Genomic DNA, 20,245 nt, shown 5'->3' on the forward strand with positions numbered 1-20,245 from the left:
ATAAATAGAATAAGAGTAAAGATGAAAATAATCCAAATCTTAAATATATATCTACAACCTAGTTTATTTAAAGTTTAGCCTAACTTCACATATTTAATAAAAAAAATTATGTTTAAATTTTTAAAAAATTATTTATTTAAAAAGGTTAAACCTAGATTTACATAAAAATTTGATAGATCAATTTATTCATCTATATGATATATAATAATAAATAATATATATATATATATATATCATTTTTAACAATATAATTAAATAAATAGTTTATTAATAACTTAAACCAAATTATTACACTTAAACGTTTTACATTTATTACAAAATCAAGAAATCGAAAATAGAAGCACTAGCCATCACATATTTGCTTCCTTTCCTTTGTTCTTTATCTTTATAATTGATTATTTAGAATATTCTATATGAGATATAAAAAATATTTAAAAATTTTATAAATATTTAATAGTAGTTGTCCAATGTTACCTTTTACATTTCATTTTAATACAATTATTTTATTTGTAACCATTTATGTCATAAATAAGTTATTTCATGATTAAAAATAATATATAAAAAAACTCTTCATTCTCGTTCTTATATTGTTTTGTCTCCTTTCTCTCTAAAGCTTTTATATTATAGTTTATAATTTTATGTTTATTTTTATAATAAAATATTTTTTTATAAAATTATTTCTTTCATCATATTTTGTACGTGTGTTTATGCTAGTATGTATGTATGAGTTGTTCATTTTAATACAATTATTTTAAATTCTAAATTTAATAATAATATAATAAATTATTTTTTTATCATATAAATTAAAAAATTATTTACATATGTATTTAAAAATAAATTTATTCACATATTTAAAATTAAATTTATTAACTTATTTAACATCATTAATATAGAATATATTTTTCAATATGTTAATATGTTATACTAGACTTTTAAAAATGTTAAATTAAATCTATAATAAATAATATATCATATTTAATGCGCATATATGAGAATGAGAATAAGCATGAGCATATATTATTCTATTAATTAGATCGAATTATATCAAATATCAAGATACAAAACCTTACATGTGATTAAAAAAAAAAGCGTAGAAAACAACTTACTATACAGTTACACTTGATTATCACACAGCCTACCTAGCCAGCTGGTAATTAATCACATTCATGCCTACGTTTTGTTTTCCCTCCTCACATTTCCTTCACAAAATGCAAATTAAAGAGAAAGAACCAACACGAGAGAGAAATTACAGAGGTGGAAAAATGGTTTCTGTTGATATACCATATCATAATAATCATATTATAATAATAATAATCATAATAATAGTAACAAAGCAACCTCCTATACGTATGAATATTATTATCTTTATCATCATGTCATGTGAAAAAGTAATATAAGGGAATTAAGTTTAAATCGATCCAAAGCCCCTAACAGAGAACGGAGTTTTCTCCGGCATGTTCCCGGCGTGACGTAGCCCTAGCGTGAGTGACACATCGCCTGTGGTGGTCCCAAACCTAATCAGAGTGGAACCAATGTCAGAAGCACCAGAACCGGTCCCAAACTCCGTCGTGACCAAGCTATCATGCCGGCAAGGTTCACCGGCAACCATGGGCCGCAGCTCTGACGGTGGCACCACCTCAGAGGCGGTGGCGGTGCTGGAAGAGTTGGGTTGAGTTTCCGAGAAGCCAGACCTATTGGTGTTATTGTTATTATTATTATTATTATTATTATTATTTATTGGTGCAAGTGAAGGGTCCCTTTCAGAATCGGATCTTTTGCCTGTAGGTGGTGTGGATGTTGTTGTCGGAGGTGGTGGTGCTGTCGCGGTCGATGCGGTGGTTGAGATCGTTGGGGTTTGTGCCCCTTGGTGGCTACTGTTGTTGCTGCTGCTTTGGTTCCTTTCTCTCTCTTCTTCTGTTCCTTCGGCTTCTTTTAGCTCTTGTTGGTACATGTCTTCCACCATCGGTTTCCACAATCGAACCCTCGCATTAATGAACCAGTTTGATACCTGTAACTCTAACTCGTTTAATCCACCCATCGTCTCATAGTATGTATGTACTATAATAATACATCATTATTCATTACACACATGCTAAGGGCTATTACTCTAATTTACAGTGAGTGACATGGTATGTTAGTTACTGCATGTGCTACACAATTTTACCAATGTAACCAAATGTTATATGCTTATGTCTATACTCACATCACATGCCTTTTCTAAATTGTCACCTTGTGATAGATGAAAATGATGTTTATACAAAAGTTTTTTACGAAATATTTACACTGACAGGTAACAAATTAAATTACTAAATAGCTATTTGTATTTAATAAATGACGAAATGATAACAGATTATTATTTGGGTAACTGGTTTATTGCCTATCGATATAATGTAGAAATTTTAGTGTATAAATAATAAAATAATATAATAAAAATGAGAAAATTTAGTGTACATTGATATATATATATATATATATATATATATATATATATATATTAAAAATATGAATATGCATGTACATGTCACACTTAGGTTTCCACGTGTACATGCATATTTATATATTTTTTAATGTGTTTATATATATATATATATATATATATATATATATATATGTGTGTGTGTGTGATTTTCTAACTTATATCTACTTATTTTTTTAAGAGTAAATTAGCAAATTATACATAAATTATTTTAAAATATTTTGTTGCTAAAATTTGCTAATATACTATATTTTTAAAAAAAATTTTGGATATACATTAACAATCTCCATAAATACTTGTTAATTTACAACTATTTATTTTGTTAGAAGTAATAATTTAGCAATACTCCAGTACACTTTAAAAAAAATTGTAACTATATTTTATTAACTTGCTCTTTTAAAAAAAAAAAAAAAAAGTTAGGAGAAGTTAGCAGATTTCATGTATATTAATCATTCAGCAATATCATCTTTTATATAGGTAAGTAAAATAGGAAACGGAAAAGATTGCTTTCTAACTCATTGCCGTTTGTCCCTCTATGATAGACTGTGATTAGGCCATGAAATATCTTCTCAGTGGTGTGACATACAGGAAAGCGAAATGACATATATGAATGATAATGCAATTATATATGCTATAGACTCTAACAGACAAACCTATTTATCAGCAGTTTCTTCTTAGAAGCTAGGGACAGTGCTAAGTATGACCAAATGTATCTATAGACTCTAGACTTTGTATTCCTTCCTCATTTCACTGACTCATATAGGGTGTGGGCATGAATGTAATAGGTATGCGATTTCCCTTTCATCGCTAATTAGATGTACACTAAAATGTAGCAGTAGCTTTTGGATTTTGGTTGTTCAGGGAAAATATAAGGTACACTGTTAATGCAGAATCTCAGATGTACAAAATCCATTAAGAAAATATACAGCAGAGAGTACTGTTTAATGAAAATTATGGATACTATATTTGTATATATCATTGTGGAGGGCCTGGGGACATAGTTTTGTTATGTCTTATGTCTCTGACAGTTTTGTGTACAAGACATTAATGATTCAGATAGAACGTGCCAAAATCAAGAATAGGCCTTATCTTATGAGAGTGTGATGTTCTAAACTAGCTGATCATGCAAGTAAAGAAAAGTAAATCCACATAGTGAATTGCCAGACAAAGTTGCATGAATACATAAGATGGCATCAACAACTAGCTGAGTATGGAAAGTATAATTAAACATGTATGGAATTTACCACGACCAAATTATGATATCTCCAAAAGATTATTTATTTCCCCTATTTATGGTCCCCCTTGTGTAGTTGGGAGAAGTGAAGCCAATTGATATGAGAGAGAAAATTAGTGGCAGGGAGAGAGCGAGATTCCAAAACACCATAATTTCATTTATTTTTTTAAAATTGAGAAAAACAGCAAAACAGCAAAACTTCCATGTCTCATTGCTTATGTACTTATGCCTGCTCTTTCAATTTAAGAATTTATGTCACAAAGGAACATCTTCATTTCATAATTTATGTCAAGAAGGAAAAGAATCCGAAGAATATTAAAACAGTAAATTATTTTTTTTAGAGGAAGGAAACGATTAAACCCAGGTTGGTGGTTGTCTTTCTGTAAAGGAAAGAGAAAGAGAGAAGAGAACCAAAGAAACAAACCCCAAAACCATGCAAGTTGCATCTGAACTTACTGCTGGTCCCTTCTCTTCAATTTTTCTTTTTTTTCTTATACCATGTATGTGGTCCGTGCATGTAATTAATTATTATTACTGTGCTACAACACAAAAATTGTCTCTTTCTCTTTCTATTGTGGAAAGCTAAGAGTGGAGGGGACGAACCTGATTTCTCGATAGCCCAGTCTGTCGTGCCAACAGATGCTTATCTGCATCGCTTGGGTACCTGAGAAAGAGACCAGAAAATGACATCAGAGTCCTCGCCTTAACCGTATAAAGAGACACCCAGCTTTCTGAGTATGAAACCTTTCTTTCTGTCCCTTCGTGGGCGTGAGAATCTAAGAGAAACAAAGAAAGATCTACGTCCTAGCTGCCATTGCAGAAGTAAAGTAGATCGCTGTACACACTGACCACTACTCTCTCTACTTTCTTTATCCCACATAACTGCCTTCGCCTTCACTCTTCTAGGGATAATCCCATGTCAAATTCTAACACCATATACTTATGTTCAAAACCTTCTTTTGGTAGTTAGGACTCATCTAGCATGTATTTGGAAAATGATGCATGACACCCCCACATAAAAAAAAGTATAAATTTTTTAATCTATAAAAATTACAATAATAGTCATATAGTTTGAAGACCTGATGATGCACACTACTTATTTCCATTATTATGTGATATTGTGACAAGAAAGAAAGAAAAACAAGAAGAATTAATGAAGTGGTTACAATGTTGAAATTAATGTATCTATTAAGATAAAATGGACATAAACTTTATACACTATGTTGATGACAGTGAGAGAGAAAGAGGGTAACAAGAAATTGCAGTAAAAAAAATAGATGCCTACATACATGCACATCTATCTTTTTACAGCTTTTTGCTGTCCAGCTTACATGCATCCCAAGGAGTCTGCAGTATTAATGACTGTTCCAAACGATCCTATGCATAATGGCTTTTAGATTCCCTCTTTCGGTCTTTCCCTCTGCGACTCTTTTTTCCCTCTTTGTTAATTAACGGAAGCACTGCTACTTTTTTCCGGTTATGGATCCCAGTATCTATATATCGTATTGTGTGTAATGCTTTTTCAGAATTTAAAATTAAATGTCATTATGTCTCACTGTCCCTCTCCTTCACAGTCTCGCAATCATTAACTCCCTTTTCTCCTCTCGTAATTCTAACGTACCACTTTTCTCCCCTAATTATCTATGCTAAATTAGACCACATCCTACCTATATAATTTCTTTCCATTTAGAGATACTATTTCCCAAGTCACAATTAGAAGAAACTATATGTAACTCTTTTGATCTATAGATTATTAAAATAAGTTTACACATTCAAAATAGAACCCTCCTCACAATGCTGAACTATCCTACTCGTGTAGTAGTTATCTTAACCCTAAATATACATATTAACACCACGAGGATTCACTTATTTTCCAACAGACATTTCAACCACATTTTCCTCTTCCTAAATTTACACCTCAAGTTAAAAAGATATAACCAACCAAAAATAAAAAGCAAGAAGATATATACTCATATGTCAATTCTAAGAATGACTTGTTTTATATATGCATCTAATAATGAGAGAGAGAGAAAGTGAAAGAACGTACGGATGAAGGAAATGCTCGAAAAGCCACGCTCTTAAAATGTTGACAGATCGTTCTGGCAACCCTCTCTGGGGTCTCCAAGCTTCCTGTTCCATCATCCCCATTTGATGAAACGCTCTTTGTTGTCTCAAACTTTGTTCGAGCAACTTGAGCCTTGGGGTCTCTCCTTTTGTCAAGCCTGAGTTCCCTGCCCCATCTTTCTCTCCCAACACCTCACAACTATGCTTCAGCTGTGCTGTTATCGCATCCTTCAGACACCTAAAGTGACGAGACATTGCTTTCTGCGCTAGCGCAGTGTATGGCACCGCAGCGCCAAAACCCATCACCATGTCGAATGAGTTCACCACCATGTGCATTTGCTCGCAGTAGTGGCTGTATCTCCGATCCACCTGCCAAACCCCAAGAGCCTTTTGTTATTCACAGCACAACAAAGTTGAAACATTTCAATGAATCATGTAATGGTTGGCTATTAATTACTAATTACTAATACCGTGCAATTTTGAAAGAAAAAGAACCACCTGTGACAGTGCATGCATGCTCTCATTACTCGTATTCATTGAGCGGTTTGTGAAAAGCTGGGTGAACTAACCGACATTAATTAGGCAAAGAAATGGGTACTTGAGTGGTTTAATTAAGAATACGATACATGGGAGTTAATTCACTCATGCAAATAGTGAAACAATAACACACGTGTGTGTAGAATATGATACATATGACATCTTTTTTTCTTAATTAAAGAAAAGGCTAGGGAGTTGTTGCTATGCACAGTACGGTGAATGCTAATGAAGAATGAACTTGTGTTTCTTTCCATGTAGAAAAACAGTTATGGAAAAATTAAACTAAGAAAATTAAGAAAGAGAAAAGACTGTTCTCTCTATATCCCTCCCCGGAGATATGAATAATGGCTTTCACTGCAATATTACTATGATGGGTATGGATCTGAGGGGGCACTGGAATTTATAACAACTTGCTATGCAATAATATATATGATTGGTGATTGCCTTCCATCTGTTTGGTGAGTCTTAATAATCAGAAGAAACGTCGCTTCTTGATGGACGTATTCTCCTATAATGGTAGTGTCCCGGTTTCGCACTTTCACCAAACTATATATTTTTTCAGTGCTAAAAAATATAACTGAAAAGACTCTAAAGATCTTCCCACCAATGGGATTGGGAGATTAAAAAATTGAGTCACGATTAAAATAACCATCAAATTCTCACCAAATGATCCTAAGGAGTGGAACCCTACTATAGCAGCCGGCTTTTCATTTTGTTGAAGTTTAGATACTCGCTGGAGGACTGAATTTTATTAATAGACTATATAAAAATAATAATTAAAAGAAAAAAAATATATTGGGAGGAGACCTTGACTCTTGTAGAATGAGAGAGGGTAAGAAGAGAATAGAGAGAGAGAGAAAGATTACATGCCTCGTCAAGCATAGTTAGAAGTTTGACCTTCCTCCTTTGATGCTCAATTCTATCAGCGGCTGACAAAGGAGGAACATCCTTTGATGAAGACGAAGAAGCACCGCCACCGCCACCACCGCCACTGCCTCCAAGATTGGAACTAGGGTTTGATAGTTGCCTGTTGAACTTGCTCTTCTTGAACTGCCCCCTCCCAACACTGCAAAACTCTTCAAGCAACTCTTGAGCAGCCTTGACATACTTTGAATTCCTCAACGCATTCACCACACCCAAAGATGATGTGGCCGCCGCCGCCCCCCCAAACCCGACATGTCCCTGGTGGTTCTGCGCCAACAATGCCTGGTGGTGATGACCCCCAAGACTCTTGTAAGAAGAGGGTCCTCCACTTGCTTGATTGTAGTACAAAAATCCACTGTCCCCCATCCTTAGTTCCTCCGCCTTGGCGGCTTCCAAGGAAGAGGACAGCGACAAGGAAAGGCCCTGACCATGCCCGTGGGTCTGGCCCGGGCCTTCCACGACAGTACTTGGTCCTCCTTCTTGAACCGTGTCGGGGAGCCATGTGAATTGGCCAAAAGAGCCTCCTGAGGCAGGAGGGAAAGTGGGAAGCAACATGTGGAGCGTGGAAGATGAGGAAGGAGGAGGAGGGGGAGGGGGAGAAGGGGATCTAGTGGTTTGCGGGTTCATGAGAAAAAGCTGCATGGCAGCTGCAGAGTCTGCATTAATGCTCGACATCTGATGGTGATGATGGTGGTTGTGATGATGAGCTATGCTGCTGCTGCTACTGTCACGGCTATTCACACTGCCATGATGATGATGATTCTTCGAATCTCCCAACGGTCCCAACCCCGCTAATATCCCTTGTCTGTTTCCGTACCACTCACTGCCACCACTGGCCACAGTCCTAGCGGTGGAACGAAACGTCGTCGTCATTGTTTGTTGTTGTTGTTGCTGCTGTTCCAACAATTCCGCAGCGCCAGGAGGGAAGTTGAACATCTCCGATAACATCCCCGCGGTTTCGTACACCGGGAGGCTTCCCGATTCGTCTTCTTCGATGGGAACCAACGGCGGTTGCGGCTCGAAGCCTTGCACCCTCACTTTGTCCCTCCGAATCTGCTGTTGTTGAGGGTCTTGGTGAGTCATCGTGGTAGCCGATCTCTCGAACCCATTCGGGAAGCTGAAGATTCCTTGATGGTGGTAATCTTGGGACATAGAATTCGAATGGTGTTGTTGTTGGTGGTGTGTCTTTGAGTGTGAGAGAATGGAAGGAAGTGATGAGGAAGGTGTTGCTATTCCCATGTTAAAATCTTGCTCATCATCATCATCATAATATTCACCATCCTCTTATTCCTCTCTCTCTTCTGGTGACTAATTTAATCGATTATGGATCGCACCAGAATAAGTTAATCTGAGAACAAACAACCACATCATGTAAATGAAGTCAATTATATAGGAACAAAAATCATGGACATAAAATGGAAAGAGAAAGAGATGAAGAATGAACTTATATAGGCCCCTCTCATATTCTTCTCACCTAAATGGTAATTTTCCTTCTTTCATCACTTTCACCTTTGTTCATCATCTCATGTACATATATAATTATATATATATATATACACATACACACATACATATTGTACCTCTTAGAGCTGAAGGGTATGAAAGGATGTGAAGCTCTCAGACATCGTTTTCCCTTCTGTGGTATTGAAAGCTTCTTCAATTCCTTCTCTCTCTATATATGGCACACTCTCATACATATACATACACCTACACGCACTCTCTCTCTCTTTCTCTCTCTGTGTTGTCGCTCTGTCGTCTGTCTTCTCTTTCTTTCTCTTTCTTTCTCTTTCGCTCCTTTACTTTATCTTTGTTGCTCTTTGCAGTGAGTGTTTTTGCAATCACCTTGTGGAAAAGGAAAGATGGAACTTGCTCACAATTTATAAAATTGAAAAATGGAGGCTTCGTGGGGGACTCACATATCTGTCTCAAATAAACGCAGTGTGTGAGAGAGATGAAAGAGAAGCGGTCGCTGTTCTTCCTCTTCTTCGAACTTTCACCTCTTCCTTTAGTATTTTTCCCCACCAATATGTCTTTTTATATTTTCATTTATTCCGTATCACAGAAAATTAACATATCTGATATAATAAATTGTAAACAAAAGAAAATACTCATGCTGTGAAATGACGACTGTGACCTTATTATACAAGAAAAAAGAAACACAGTTGTTGGAATTACAAATCATAACCAACTGAATTTACTAAACTGCCAAGTTTTGATATTTAATGGTATCTTATATGAGATATAATTATATCCATTTTAATTTACATATTTAATTTTTTATATGCACACGTCTCAAAAATATATTTTAAATTACAAAAAAAAAGACTTTTTATAGTCTGATATTGATAATGTTTTCCTTTAAGCAGAGGAAAAATACTACCAGCTAGGAGAGTATATAGAGGTCGATGAAGATAGAGAATATTAAGATAACATTGAACTTTGTCTTAATGAAAATATTTACTGAAAGTTTTACAAGTGTTTGGATTGGATTTTGGGAGAGGTGAAATGTCTATAATGCCATGAGCAAGTGTTGGATTTTATTGTCATTTGAATACGTCCTTTGGAAACGAACGCAAACTACGGAATAAAATAAAGATAAGGTGAGTACAAAGTCATCTCAATGATCCAAACTACCCCATCTTTTTGATGCAATGGAATGGCCATAATGCCCCAGATAATGATTGCAGATGGGGCTCAAGTGGCACATAACACGAAAGGGCATTGTTATAATTTCACTTGCTACTAATTCATTAATTAATAGCCCAAAGTCATGTAAGATGGAGAAAGAGAAGTAGATGAGGGGGAGAGAGAGATTTTGATAAATAGGGAAGGCTAAAGAAAGTAGACGGATGGCACGTGCCATTGGATGGGCAAAACAGACAAGTTAGGTTTAATTGTGTGGGAGACATAGTTTCTGAAAAGCACCCATAACCGCTTTAAGGTTTGGCGCTGTCACTCAGAGCCATGTTCATTTTCCCTTTTCATGAACCCTTAATTTTTACAGATGTTTTTTTATGTTTCGCCTTCTCTTACTTGCATTTATTTATAATCTTAGAATGGTGTTAAGTGTTAAATTCAACTTCTAATCATTCCTCACTATGGAAATTAAATGAATGATAGGCCAGTTAGTATTGATTGGATGAAGGCACACATTTAATTTTATTTGTTCATATATAGTCATATATAGTACTTACAATTGTGCATGTTTATGTTTTGGCTCTATACATAAAAAGATTTGCCCGTAATAAAAGTGTAACACCGGTTTGTGACTTTTTATTTCTCTGTCTCAATTTTTTTTAGGTACAGTTATCTTTAACTGAAAATAATTATGCTCGAGAGTCGAGTAATATATATCATATAAGTGGCTGTCAACAAAGATTATAAAAAGAGGTAGATTTAATTCTTACTTATTATTATTAAATTTAAAATTCAAAATAAAATTTAATATTAAAAAGATAACTCATGCACACTTATGTACATTAATATATCACACAAGTAATGAAAGAAAATATTTTTTTAAAAAGAAAAAAAAAAGCATGTGAAAATGGGACTCCTAAATTTACAAGGAATGTAAAATGTTTAATTATATTAGTAAAAATGATAAATATATTAATAATTTGATTCTTTTGTTTTACAAATTTATTTATTTAATTTATTGTTAATAATGTAATATGTATATTATTTTTTAGTATATTATATTGATCTATTAGATAGACTTTTTTTTTTATATATATAAGTTTAAGCCTATCTTTTTTAAATAAATAAGTATTTTTAAAATCTTAAACTTAACCTTTTAATTAAATAGGATATCATATTTTAAATAGGTTAAATCATAAGTTCCTATTTAAGACCTAATATATTCTCATTCCTGATAAATATCATACACATATATAATGAGAGATCTATTTACTCAAAAATTAAATTTACTTAAATTAAATATATGCATTAATAATTATTAATTTAATTATTTAATTATTATAAAACATGAGTTGTTGAATGAAATAATTTTTAATAGACTTATTTTTAAAGTAGATGGATCCCTCTTCTCTCTCTCTCTCTCTCTCTATATATATATATATATATATATATATATATATATATATATATATATATATATATATATTTCAAGCATGTATTGAAGTGCCTAAAATGTTAAAGTTTGACTTCAGCAAACACAAGGTAATGTATACACAGTTTCTTTCATATTTTTTTCAACTCCATAAATAAACGTATTATGGCTAACCTAATGAATTTCAACCTAATAATTAATCTATTTTTGGCTAACCTGATGAAAAGAAATGTATTATGCTAACACGATATGCTGATCGGTGTGTTTTGTAATAAGCATATTGAATCTTCTTACCATCTTTTCTTCACTTGTCTGTGATCTATATAGGTTTGGATGAACGAATATGGATGTCAGAGTTTTGATATTGCTCTTCCTTTGGATAGTGGAGCATATTTCCTCCAACATCGACATTAGTGAAAGAAAGAATGTTTAAAAAAGTTTAAATACTCTTAAGAACGAGAATTTTAATTTGGCTCAAATTATTGTTATTTTTTTCTATACAATTATGGCAACAAAATTTTGAACTTAAAACATTAACGAAAATAGTGAATGATTATTAAAAAATTCAAATAAAAATATATTAAAAGACTTTTTGATCTTTATTAATTATTATTATTATACAGTATTTTAAAAGTTAAAATTGTCAACAATAATATGGATACAAAAATAAAGAATTCTCCTTATATTTAGTTATAGGTTGTTTTTTTTTTCTTCTAAAATAATGGGTTCTTGATTATCTTTTTCACAATAATTGTGTGTGAGCATATATGTAAGTGTATGTATGTATGTATGCATATGTATGTATGTATATATATAGAGAGAGAGAGGAGGAGGAGGAGAGGAGGGATACACTTATTTCAAAAAGTAAATCTACTTAAACTTATTTAATTTAATAACTTATGTTTTATATCAAATTTTAACAATCCTATTGTTGAATTAAAATTTTTTAATACATATAGATTTTTAAATCAAAAAACGATTTTAAATCCCTCAAATTTTAGGTCTTATTGATAACAAACATAAACGCTTTTTTTTTCTAGAGAAAAATTTTTCAGATCAAGTTATTAGACGAATAGCAATAAGATCATCATTTATTTTGTCATTAACTCTCTCAAACAAAACACTTTATTTGTAAGGAAAAACCTTTATACCTATATCAGTTATTATGATTGATAATCGGATCATATCTATGATATTCTTTAACAAATAAAAATAAATAAAAAGCTTTTTTAGTATTAACACTTCACAAAGAAACAAAAGTCATGCTTTACGTTAGAAAATGACCAACATATCCCTTGAAGTGCATGAAATCTCAGAGAAAGATGTTTCCAAATTGATACACACATAGTTCCTCTCTTTTGGTATATAAAAGATGATACATGGCTTCTTTGATCAGATAAAGAGTGAGTATTTAGTGAAACACATTTAATGTTTGCATTTATCGCACCAATAGACATTTCTCACAAGGAATGCAAAATGAAGATAGACGAAGGAAGCCTATGAAAGACGCTTATAGTGTGTTTGGACAAGGAACTTTACAAATTCAAGGAATTTTAAATTCTTGGTATTTGAATTACTTTGATTTCAATTTCTATCATTCTTAAAATATTTTGTTTGGATGAGTCAATTCAAATTTCTTAAATTTTAAATTGTTAGGTTGAATATGATAATTTTATTCCACCATAGTAAAATTGATTTTTAAAATATATTTATATGTTGAGATTTTTAAATTAAATTTTATAAAAATAAATATTAATCCATTTTTAAATATTTAATAATTTTAAAAATTAATATTAGATAATATTTAATAATTTTAAAAATTAATATAAGATAATATTTAATAATTTTAAAAATATTTTTGAATATCTAATAATTAAAAGAATGAAGAGATAAGATAAAATATATAGGTGAAATAAGAAAAATAAATATGAGGAATTTCAAATTCTTCCATTTTTGGGAGAATTTGAAATTCTACTATTTTAAGGAATTTCACAAATGCTTAGATTTCAAATTCTTTGTAAATTTCCTATCCAAACAAAGCATTTCACCTAAAGGAATTTGAAATTCCTCAAATAAATGAATTACCCTATATAAATTTCTCATCCAAACACACCATTAAGGATTTGCAATGATCATATTCATGAAACACCTATGTAAAAATGCTTGAAAATTCAAGAAATATAGAGACTCACACAAAGAGACTTACATGAACACAATTACATACATTCTGTAAAAAATCTTGTACTTAATTGGTTGTATCACATCTTGATAGTAAGACAAAACAATATTGTTATTTTCCTAACTTTAACCTTGTGTTATTGCTTTGAGTTTGGAGAGATTTGAATGTAAAAGAATACTTGATTTTTGAAGCTTGGAGAAGCTTATCTATAAAAGAATATTTGAATATTGAAGTCTGGAAAAACTTTGTATTCAAAGAATATTTAAGCAGTTGCTTAAAGAGACAAGACGAAAAATACTTAGATTGAGTCAGAAGTAAATTGTGAAAGAATACTTGTATCTTTGCAAAAGATAGTGAAACTTGATTAAATTGTTCAACAATTAGACATAGTCTCAGTGATTGAGACGAATTATTTTATAGACTTGATTTATGTATTAAAAAATTTTAATTTATCGATCAAGTTCAAAAATTTGGTATTTAGAATCTATTTGTGTATATATAAAATCGGTATTTATTATATTTTATTAAAAATATTTTCTTTAATTTATAAAAGAATCAAACAAGGGACAGAAGGCCAGAACGTGCTTTGTATTCATGCAATTTATTTTACTATTCCAATAGCTAATAAGGTATCACCCTATTTCCCTCCCTACAAATTTAATGGGATGACAGGCAAGTTGTTTAAGAAGTAACTGGTTGAAAAATATCTTTCCAACGTGATGAATAATTGTTTTAATTATTCATTTAAAATGTTTCCACATAGGTGCCTGAAGAAATAACTTGCCAAATTTTCTCTTGATAGTAAGCAATTCGGTTGGCATATGCATGTGCTGTTTCTCCATGTGGAAGACGGTGATCAATTGATTGATGTTGCCATTGTTCCTAAAATTAGTATATGCTCACATACAATATTTCACCCATTGGGTGCAAATAAAATCTTCATTTCCCGTTTCCCCATAACTGGTATAACACCGTTTGCACGGATTATCTCTCTTGGAAGGAAGTTAAGTTATAGTCTTTATATGGAGACATAAAGGATTTAAGCAAACATGCATATAAATATATGGACTTAAACAAGTACACTATACAAAGAATAGGGCATCCATTAACGTTGCAAACATTCCTTAGAAACAATAATATGTCTCTAGTTAGCAAAGTTTCAATCAAATGATGAACAAGATAATAAACCCTATACCTTTTGCTATCAAAAATAAATTATTTGCTATACCCAAAAACAAAAGAGCGTAAAACAAGTAAAGATCACGAGTGGTCCTACATGAAAAAGATAAAAAGTAAAACAACATTAGACATCCAAAAAATTTATTTTTACATACTAATAATTGTTTAATAAAAAGTGGTATTTATCTAATAAATAATATTTTATTAAAAATAACTTTTTTCTTTTTCTAAAAAGAGGCCTTCACCCTATTATGAATTGTTTCTTTTCATAGGAAAAGGTTAAATCCTCATTTGTCCATTATATCCATTATCTAAAAAATACAATTAACTCAGTATTTATTTCATGAAAAGGTCTCTTATTGGATTTTAATTTTATCTTTCAAATAAAAAGTCTCATCTCCATCTCTTTGTCGTTCTCCTTTTCCTTACCTTTCCTTCAACTATATTCATCTAAATGCATGGATTACTTATAGAATAATGCTAACAATTTTAAATATTATTGATCTTCATTGATATAAAGTGGTTTAAAAGCTAAAACTAATATATTAGTCCCCTAATTTCAAACTATTTGTTACTCTAGAAATTTTAGTTTATTAAAAAATATTTTCACTTTAGAAAATTAATATTTTTCTTCAAAAATATCCTTATATATTGATATCTAATATGAATGTTTAATGGTGTCAAAAATATATATATGAATGTTTAATTAATTCATAACTACAGGTAACTCTTTTAATAAACTATTTTAGTTAAAGAAAAATATTTTTATTATAGTAATACAATAAATAATTTTCTTAAAACATGCCTATTATGTTTTAACAATCTCTCAATAAAAATAAATAAATTGAATGATTAACAAATGAATGTTAACTGAAATTAATTAGATGATTTAATAAATAATCTTCCATTTTGAATTATTTTAAAACTAAATTATAAAAACTAAAATTTAAAATTAATTAATTTTAAAAAAATTAATCTTACAATTTGCTTTAGGTCTTAACATAATCTGAGCCGACCCTAATCAAGATTGATTTTACTTAAACATAGACTAATTGATCATTCATGTTTTCATGATCAAGATATTAATTTTTGTCGTGAAAACATGATCTTATCGTTACTTATTTATTTATTTTGTAAACATAAGGTAGTGAGTTCATAGGAGACAAACAATAATTAATATTTATGTTACTATAGAAAGAGGAGTTGCATAATTTGAATATTGATCTTACGTAGATATGTATTTATATCTGTGTGTTTTTATGTTTATATCAATTAATTAAAGTCATTGACGTACGTTTACAAGCAACCTTGAATGCAAGTGTAGAATTCCACAAGAATACATAGCGAGTTCACCTTTCTTATACCATGGATAGTATAAATATATAAGAATCTTAAAATCTGAACCCTTCAGTGTTAACTATGGTTAGCCTTAATCAAACCTAGTTTTATAATTAGAAAGAAATTTCCGTTGCTAGAAGGGTTCAATATTAAATAAATACCATTAATATCTAACATTTGTTTGGTTCCTTGGATTGCAAGTAGGATTATTGAATACGGAAATGGGAGAAAGAAGGAATTGTCTTGTTTGAAATGCAACTAGCTAGCTATACCTAGCTCTCAAACCTTAAGACTCCAAATTACTACTCATTACTCAAACACTCAATTGAGAGAGGGAAACAAAACACTTTGCTTTTCTTTTTCAACTGCAAATCTGATGAACAAATTGACATCCCAACCTTCTTCTCCATTGCCCTCAACTGTCCTCTTTCTGGTGACGTCACGTGAATCCCACACCCTCTCCCCTCACACGTACGCACGCACGGGTCCCATTTCATCATTGCTTAAACCTAATTATCCCCTAGTCTCCTCTACTCACGTGCCAAAACCGCCCACGCACGTGCCTTTAGTTTTTGCATGTTGATACTACCAATTAAGCAACTATTTTTCCTTACTCCTTTTTATACTTCTTTAATTGCACTTTTTCCACCCAAATTTTACCATTTTTGTGAATTTTGTAATCTAATTTTTAAAATTATAATATTGTCACCTAACTTTTAAATTTTTGCACATTTTTTTATCTAGTTAATTGGTTGATGTGTCACAATATCTATTGACGTGACACATTATAACATGCTAACACTAATGTTATATCAATAATTTACGTTAATAATTAACGTATTACATTAACAGTCAACTAAAAGTATTAGATGATCAATTAATAAGTTTGTATTTAGATATTAGTTTGAAATCACGTTCAATAAAAAAAATACACTTTTCAATATATAAAAAGTAAAAATTTGTGAGTATAACTTTTTTTTTTCCAACTCCAGTTGAGTTCAACTTAACCGATTCTCAAATTTTTAAAAGTTAAGTGACAAAATATGTGATTACTAGAGTTGGATGACAAAATTCACAAAATGGTGAAACTTGGGTGACAAAAGATGTAATTAAGTTTTTTTTTTTTTAATTGAGTTTGATTTCTTTTTTAAGTACGGATTATTTTTAAAGTTCACGTTCTAGCTGCAAGTGCCGCACTGCTTTGGGAAAGTTTGAAGGAACAGGAGCCACCCCTTTGTCTTTGGTGGTTAAACTTTTTAAAGCCTAAAAGGGCAAATTACATAGCATTGGCTGTACCCTTTGCCTTTTTGGCAGCACTATGTGATTTTGTTTCAAGCAACAACCAAATCTCACCATCTCCATACCTTTTATGCATCTCAAACACACGCATACTCCTAAAGTATATTGAAGCATAACATCAAGCACCTAAGTTGTTTTGCTTTACTTGTTTATTCGTTTAATTATTTGTATAGATAAACCCACATCATTCAATTGACAGCATATATCTATCATGCAATGGGTACCATTATCTTGTCCTACTTATTTAAATATTCATCTACTTACATTTGGAACCAAAAGCTGCCCTATGCTCAATTTCATGCACATTCTGAATACTGATAGCGCCGTCTTTCAATTTCACTACACCAGCGTGCGTGATCTCTATGGTTTATGCCTCCAACTACAATAACATTCCCATCGAAATTCATTAATGTAAAAAACTAGATCATGGTCATGAAAATGTGGAATGTTTTAGACATAGGGGATGATGGGATTGTTGTGAAAGATAGTAAAAAATTATATGAGAAACATAGCTTTCCGTGTGACAGAGCATCATGCACACATCAATATAACTATAATATGACAAATTGATAATTAATGGAGGAGGTTTGATTGTGGCTTATATTTATATGATGTGTCCAATAACCAGTGGGATGCATCTTTCCAAGCCCACATTTTCTTTAAGATTGAATGACATGCATCACATTAATTAACTTGGTGGCCTTCCCTGAAAGCCTGTTTGTATCATCATTATTCACTTCACTTGTTGACAAATTCGCTGATTATCGTTGTTACACGTATTACCTGATTTTGCCGCAACAATTTGCAGTACTTGTTCATTTCCTGTTTTCTTCTTTGCTCATAATTAATTATATTATATTATTATTAAGTAATTAATCGTACTTTCCACTGGTATGAAAATTACGACACCAAGATAATAAAGGCTGAGAGGAAAAGGAAACTGCATCCATAAATTAAGGAAAATGAGGATAGTTCATTTAAAGCATGAATAGGTGCAGTATTTAAATTACTTATTTAAGGAATTAATATGTATGTTTTATTAAAAAAATTATATTAAAAGGCCTGACCTGATAGGTCACTCAACCTATTTCACTTCTAACAAAATTGACATCGTGTTTTTTTATCGATAAAATTACAAATTTACAATAAAAACAAATGAAAATTAAACCAAAATATACTTTAATATATTATAAATTTAGAAGAAGACAAATAGATAAATTAATTCACCTCATTATCATAATCATATTTTCTATACTTGTATAAATTTTTCTTTCAAATTTTAATATTATTTTGGTCTAATAATATAAGGAGTAGACATGAATTGAATTAAATTAGACTTGAATAATATTTTATTCAATCCAATCAAATTTGATTGATGTGGATTAGTTCAATTTTTTTATATTTTTTATTTTGCAGTCCCTAATCTAAATTAAATCGATATAATTATATTTAATTTGAATTAAATTACTTCATTTGATTTATCACTAAAAAGGTAAAAATCACAGACAACTTGTAAAATATATAATGTCATCAATTGATACAACATAATATGTTAAATTTATTTGTTTAAAGTTGTCAAAATGGGTCACCTAGCTCGACTCCGTTCGACCTACCATGAATTGATTAATAGATGGACCAACTTAACCTGACTTACTTTCAATTGAGCTTGTAAAAATTAATTTTGACTCAGCTCATTAGGGTTGGTGGGTTAAACAGGTAATTGACTCACTTAATTTAAATAAATAAAAAAAAATCTATTTTTTTCTCTCGAAATAGTGGTAATGTGGGAGGAACAAGGGCTTTAGGATTGTGTGTGGAACAATGGTGGTTAGTGGTGGCAGTTGCACAGGGTAGTCACGTGGGAACGGTGCATGGTGAAGAAAGAGCTAACAAGCTGTGTGTGGAATGGTGCCGATGCGCAATGGCAGTCACATGTCGGCGATCGCGCGATGGCATTGCATGGTACAAAAGGGGTTGTGGATGTGGAATGTGGAGATCGTGTGGTAAATGTTCCCAATGATGTAGGTGATCGCACGGTGACTATGCGATGGTGGTGGCAATCGTGCATAAGCGATGCACAATCAAGAATCATGATCTCATAGAGGTGCAAAGGGCATCAGAAGAAAACCTAATTGGCTAAGTTAATGAAATAACCTTTCGTCCCCAGGAGTGGACAAAATGAATTGACACTAGTACACAATACACATTTTACGTCGACTATTTTAGAGGTTTTTGCGTCAGAAAAGTTTCTGGGAGACGTAAATTTACGTCGGGGCGCGAAAACCGACGTAAATTTATGTCGGACATGCCACGGTCCGACGTAAAAAAGTCATAAAAATTTAATAAAAAAAAACGAGTGGAAGCAGAACGGCCCGTTCTGCTTGATAAACCCAGGAGCAGGTTCTCCAAATCCGGACTTCATCTAGCGCAAAGCTCCTTTCATCTCGGCCTAACCCAGTTGGATCCGTGGATGTCTCTGCTACTTGCTGACAGTCACTCTTCATCTTCTCCTCTTTTATCTGAGCTTGATTCTGTTGATTACAAAAAAAATCTTGAAACTGGTTATAAACATAACCTCAAATAATCACTCTAAAAATAAGTTCCACCAATCCCTTAATTAGCTAAACAGAAGCAACTTACCTCATAGAAAAACAGATGGACGTATGGAACCAACGCGAAGAAGAAACCTCCGAAGAAGAAAAATAGAAGAAGAAACTTGAGGAGGCTTCAGAGGGATGAGGTGCAGAAGAAGGTGCACAACGCGCGGGAGAAAGAAATTTTTGAAATCTAAACATGTGCGCGACCTTCTTTTAAGCAGGCGGTGAGTTATTTACGTCGGTCCCTTTAATGTCCGACGTAAATTTTAACATCTACGTTGGACAATTGTATAGCCGACATAGATGTTAAAATTTATGTCGGTCCTTTAAAAGTCCGACGTAAAAAAGT

The 20,245-nt window shown here is 31.9% G+C and overlaps 1 protein-coding gene across 2 annotated transcripts; it reads right to left on the reverse strand.

The window, feature by feature from the left end:
- Window positions 1-1,246: 1,246 nt before the first annotated feature.
- On the reverse strand, window positions 1,247-9,262 carry LOC109789011 (BEL1-like homeodomain protein 2). 2 transcript variants are annotated; one of them, XM_020347870.3, is made up of 5 exons: window positions 8,816-9,262; window positions 7,182-8,583; window positions 5,758-6,143; window positions 4,314-4,374; window positions 1,247-2,008 (listed from the first exon to the last, which is right to left on the reverse strand). In XM_020347870.3, the coding sequence occupies exons 2-5, from the start codon at window positions 8,472-8,474 to the stop codon at window positions 1,409-1,411; spliced, it is 2,340 nt and encodes a 779-aa protein (XP_020203459.2). In that variant the 5' UTR covers window positions 8,475-8,583; window positions 8,816-9,262; the 3' UTR covers window positions 1,247-1,408. The 2 variants fall into 2 exon arrangements, with proteins under 2 accessions (XP_020203459.2, XP_020203460.2); XM_020347871.3 differs by having other exon boundaries at window positions 8,710-9,262.
- Window positions 9,263-20,245: the final 10,983 nt, after the last annotated feature.

The sequence above is a fragment of the Cajanus cajan genome, chromosome 2 (genome assembly GCF_000230855.2).
Source record: "Cajanus cajan strain Asha chromosome 2, NIPB_CcT2T_4, whole genome shotgun sequence".
NCBI lineage: Eukaryota > Viridiplantae > Streptophyta > Magnoliopsida > Fabales > Fabaceae > Cajanus > Cajanus cajan.

Excerpts from the sequence above, each read along its gene's own strand:
- LOC109789011 (XM_020347870.3), bottom strand. The coding sequence starts at position 8,474 with ATGGGAATAGCAACACCTTCCTCATCACTTCCTTCCATTCTCTCACAC. Across the intron at positions 6,144-7,181 it reads TTCTAACTATGCTTGACGAG|GTGGATCGGAGATACAGCCA; the intron begins GCATGTAATCTT and ends GGGGTTTGGCAG. Across the intron at positions 2,009-4,313 it reads CTGGGCTATCGAGAAATCAG|GTATCAAACTGGTTCATTAA; the intron begins GTTCGTCCCCTC and ends TTAGAGTTACAG.